General features: G+C 36.2%; 1 protein-coding gene across 1 annotated transcript in view; it reads left to right on the top strand.

Moving 5' to 3' along the window:
- Window positions 1–4,846, top strand: part of LOC107704216 (hyccin-like) — a 57,145-nt gene that overhangs the window by 43,584 nt on the left and 8,715 nt on the right. Inside the window, exons 5-8 of the mRNA XM_016507102.1 lie at window positions 831–911; window positions 2,227–2,342; window positions 2,472–2,567; window positions 3,828–3,944. Coding sequence (XP_016362588.1) covers window positions 831–911; window positions 2,227–2,342; window positions 2,472–2,567; window positions 3,828–3,944 — 410 coding nt within the window. The remainder of the gene's footprint in view (window positions 1–830; window positions 912–2,226; window positions 2,343–2,471; window positions 2,568–3,827; window positions 3,945–4,846) is intronic.

Raw genomic sequence — 4,846 nt, 5'->3', positions numbered from 1 at the left:
GAAAATCATTTTTTTTTTCTATATAGTATGTATGGATGTGTGTGTGTGTGTGTGTGTATATATAAAATATATAATGGGGGAAATCTTTTCTATATTTTATAAGTATATACAATTACTGTATATAAATCATTTTTTGGGGAAGTGTTTTTGTAATATAGATATATTTAAAGTTTTATATTTATTTATATTAATTTTTTAGGTGAAATAAAATGTATATAGATATAGTATTTATATTTAATTTGTAATAAATGATCAGACTTTGGGGAGGGGGTGAAATACAGTTTTGCTTTTGTTTTTGTCTCTATGCATTCTTTAGATGAGTTTTAATTGAAATAAAATGAACACTTTGGGCAATAACCTTGGTTGTGGCTAATAGGGATCCAAATAAACTAATAAACGTGTTTGTTTCTCCAGTTTCGCTTTTTGACAAAGACGGGCAGCTTTTGTTTTCAGTGTTAAAGGAACAAAATGAAATTGCAGTGCAAAGGAAACGCATTAGATGTGTACTTGATGCTTTATCTGGTTGCTTTCATCATTCTGCCAAAGAGACCGATGGGAATTTTTTTTTTTATGCAATCCTGTTGTCTTAAAATTATTGGTGTTTTTGGGTGAGCTTTATTGCTGTTCTTCATCGACAGCACACAAAACGAGTTAAATACAGTAAATGCGACACCTCTATGTGCTCATAAATCTCATAAATATGCTTATTTGTAAAGGCATCGTCATTAAGGTTATTGCCTTGTGTATCTTCAGTACAGTTGCAGGGTTTTGTTGTTTGCATGTTCCCTCGTGTGTCTGAATCCGTCATGTTTATCATTTCTCTCTCTCAGGAAATCGTTGATAAAGACGGGCAGAGTAAAGTGTTGTCCTTCACCATCCCTTCCTTATCGAAGCCGTCGGTTTATCATGAGGTGAGTCAATCTGATCCGTCTCTTAAGCCACAACACCGGTTACGTCACTTGCCCACCGTCTTTTTGATTTTTTCTAGTAATAAAAATCATTTAGTTCAGTTAGAGATATTTAATTTATCACGTGAGGAGAGCGAGTCGAGCTGACTGACGAGAAGAGTGAGGTGAGAAAGACAAGACCAAAGACAAGCTTGCAATTCGATTCAATATCAATTATTATGGATAATTGTGACCCTGGAGCACAAAAGCAGTCTTAAGTCGCTGGGGTATATTTGTAGCAATAGCCAAAAATACATTGTATGGCTCAAAATTATAGATTTTTCTTTTATGCCAAAAATCATTAGGATATTAAGTAAATATCATGTCCCATGAAGATATTTTGTAAATTTCCTACTGTAAATATATCAAAACTTAATTTTTGATTAGTAATATGCATTGCTAATAACTTCATTTGGACAACTTTAAAGGCGATTTTCTCAATATGTAGATTTTTTTTTGCACCCTCAGATTCCAGATTTTCAAATAGTTGTATCTCAGCCAAATATTGTCCTATCCTAACAAACCATACATCAATGGAAAGCTTATTTATTCAGCTTTTAGATGAAAAATTGACCCTTGTGACTGGTTTTGTGGTCCAGGCTCACATATATCAGGTACAGTACATGCCAAATTTTCTCAAGGAAACAAATTGTCTTAACTAATGCTGTAAAATATACATGAGAGTCAGTTGGTGCTACATTACTATAATATTGAAGGTTAAAACAGACTGATTTTTTTAGGCTATAAATTACACTTAATGAAGTTGGTATAATAAAAGTTACATAATATTTCCACTTCAGTTCGTTTTTTTTAAATCTAAAAATTTTAATGGTGGCTGTCATAAAACAAATTATAAATGAAACATTGAAATGTGACGTTACGTGACATTGTTTACAAGCTGTTGTATTGACGTCTTTGCGTGGCTGAAACACTGATTGAGAGATTACATGAGACAGGATACGGATTGTAAAGTTGTACTCTTACCTTCGGATGTTTAGCCATGTTTATTTTGTGCTGAAACTGGTATTAATATAACTTGTGTTGAGTTTGTTTGCTGGTTTTTATTGTATTTGTTATACTTGTATTGTTTTTGCCATGAAAATAGCCTAAGATGCTGACATGGCATTAAATAAATATATACTACCACTGCTACTACTACAAGCTATTTAAAAGCGAAAGAAAGCGAGGATACGGTGATATTGTCACGCGTCGATTTCTTCACGGTCACAGCTCTACTCTGCATCTGTCCTGACTGTCCGTCTCTGTGTCCCACCCCCAGCCGTCTTCCATTGGCTCTCTGGCCTTGACGGAAGGAGCCTTGGCCAATCACGGTCTGAGTCGTGTGGTGTACAGCGGCCCCCACCTGCAGCGCGAGACCTTCACCGCGCAGAACAGGTGCGCATCAAATATTCATCCCGCGCCCCACGCTTTTATTATAGCCATCAATTTTTAATCAGCAAATGAGTGCTGACTGGGGATTGAATGGTGTGTTTTGCAGCTGTAATTTGATGATGTGTGTTTTAGGTTTGAGGTGCTGACGTTCCTGCTGCTGTGTTATAATGCGTCTCTGAGCTACATGAGCAGCTCGTCTCTGCAGTCTCTGTGTCAGCTCAGCTCCAGGTTCGACACACTAACATACAGTTTCAGCCTAAAAACACACACTGTCCGTTTTATAATGAACTCTTGAGGGATGTGATGGACCAGCACAGAGGCATAAATGTCAAATGTTTGAGCACCAACGTTTTGTATGGTCAAAATTAATTGATTCACTGCTTTAATTGCTTGTTTGCTTTAAGAAAAATATAATCTTGAGCTCGTCTCCTGCCTCCTTGTGGTGTCGCTGCCAACTTTCAATCCAGACCTACTCGCTTGGACCGAAGTATGTCAGGCAGGGCAGTAATTTGTCTGATATTTGGCTTTTTTGAGATTTCCAGTGTAGGTCAATCTCCGTTTAGTTGATTAAAATAAGTTAATCCCTTTTGTATCAGTTCCCAAATTAATAAAAAAAATTTTTTTATCAAAAATCCTTCATTTATTCAGTGATTGCTAAGCCTATTTGTTTTTATTTAGTTAGTAATATAGAATATAGTAATTATATTCAGATTTAATTATTTAAATTAATTTATTAAAATACAATGCATTCATTTATTTAAATTTTTATTAAATTCTTAGTTAAATTTTTATTTGAAACAATGAAATAATTAGTGTATGTAATTATTTAAAATGATTTAGTGTGTTTATTTATTTATTATCCATTACCAAGGCTGTTAGTTTGTAAATAAATGAATGAATAAATAAATTAAATAAATAAATATTCACATATTTATTTAAACGTATTTCTTTTTTTTTCTTTCTTCAAACACATTATTTATCATTAATTAACATTTTTTGTGAATAAATATTATTTTTAATATTATTTCGATTTTATTTAATTTCACCTAGTTTATGTGCAATTTATGTGCATTTATTATATGCATTTTTGGACGGTGTGCAGTTCAGATCTGCTCTCATCGGGTCTTCAGGTCGGGTTTGTTGTGAATAATGCGTCTCAAATCCACCCATGATCCTCTCTGCGTCCAGTCACCCTGATCCTCTTATAGACCTGAACCTGAACGCACTCAGATCTGTGACCGCTCACGGTCACATGACTGATCACTCAACCAATCAGCTGGCGTTTACAGCTGAGCGAGCAAAGATCATTCCCTCTACTGCAGGCCACAGATTGAGCGGGTCAAAGGTCACATCACACTCCCTCATGGGCCTGAGAACACTAAACACTGATCCTAGTAATGAATTCACACCGGTGGACGACAAACATGGGCTTTTCATTGAACATGATTCAGATTTTGATTGAGTTGTTTGTGTTTTGGTGTGTTTTAGAGTCAGTATCTGTGGATATCCGCGGCAGCAGGCGCGGCGCTATAAAGGCATCAGCTCGAGGCTCATGGTCACGTCAGAGTTCCTTGTGCAGCTCATCACCGGCATTCATTTCGCACTGTGAGTCATTCAGAACAAACCTGCTATCACATGTGTTTATGGGAGTGTCTCAAGTCTCCCCACGCCCCGCCCACCTCATTGTCATCAATGGGAGTGGCTGATGGGGGCGTGGCCTCAAGTTTCCCCACGCCCCGCCCATCTCATTATCAATGGGAGTGACTGATGGCGGCATGGCCTCAAGTCTCCCCACGCCCCGCCCATCTCATTACCATTATCAATGGGAGTGACTGATGGGGGCGTGGCCTCAAGTCTCTCCCACGCCCCGCCCATCTCATTACCATTATCAATGGGAGTGACTGATGGGGGCGTGGCCTCAAGTCTCTCCCACGCCCCGCCCATCTCATTATCATGATCAATGGGAGTGACTGATGGGGGCGTGGCCTCAAGTCTCTCCACGCCCCGCCCATCTCATTATCATTATCACACATTTCTTTCAAACTTTCTTAATGTGACTGTTCTGGTCAAAGTGAAACTAGCTAGATGCTTACTAAAAGAATAGATTATTTTATATTATTTATTATTATTTTGTTTCTACTCAATCATTTTGTTTTAAGCATGTATACCGTATTTTTAATTATCATCACTATTATTATTTAATTATTATTTATATATTTTTTCTGTGGAACACAAAAAGATCTTTTTGGAAGATTTTGTTAATGTATGAAAAAAGATTCATCAAATATTTGGCCGTTTTAAGATTTATCTCCATCTGTCAATAATTTCCATTTAGTTGACTGAAATTAAACTGTTACCTTTTGCATCAGTTCTGAAATTTAAAAATAGTTATGTAATTTGTAACCTTTTTTTTTGTTTTATTCTTTTTCTACTCAATCATTTTGTTCTAACCCTGTATACTTTGATAGTTTTATTTATTTTTCCTGTAGAATACAAAAATATTCTTC

This window comes from Sinocyclocheilus anshuiensis, unplaced genomic scaffold, assembly GCF_001515605.1.
Source record: "Sinocyclocheilus anshuiensis isolate Anshui unplaced genomic scaffold, SAMN03320099.WGS_v1.1 scaffold1590, whole genome shotgun sequence".
NCBI classification, from domain to species: Eukaryota; Metazoa; Chordata; class Actinopteri; order Cypriniformes; family Cyprinidae; genus Sinocyclocheilus; species Sinocyclocheilus anshuiensis.
Note: the sequence above shows the minus strand (reverse complement) of the source record. Positions and strands in the feature narration are given on the sequence as shown.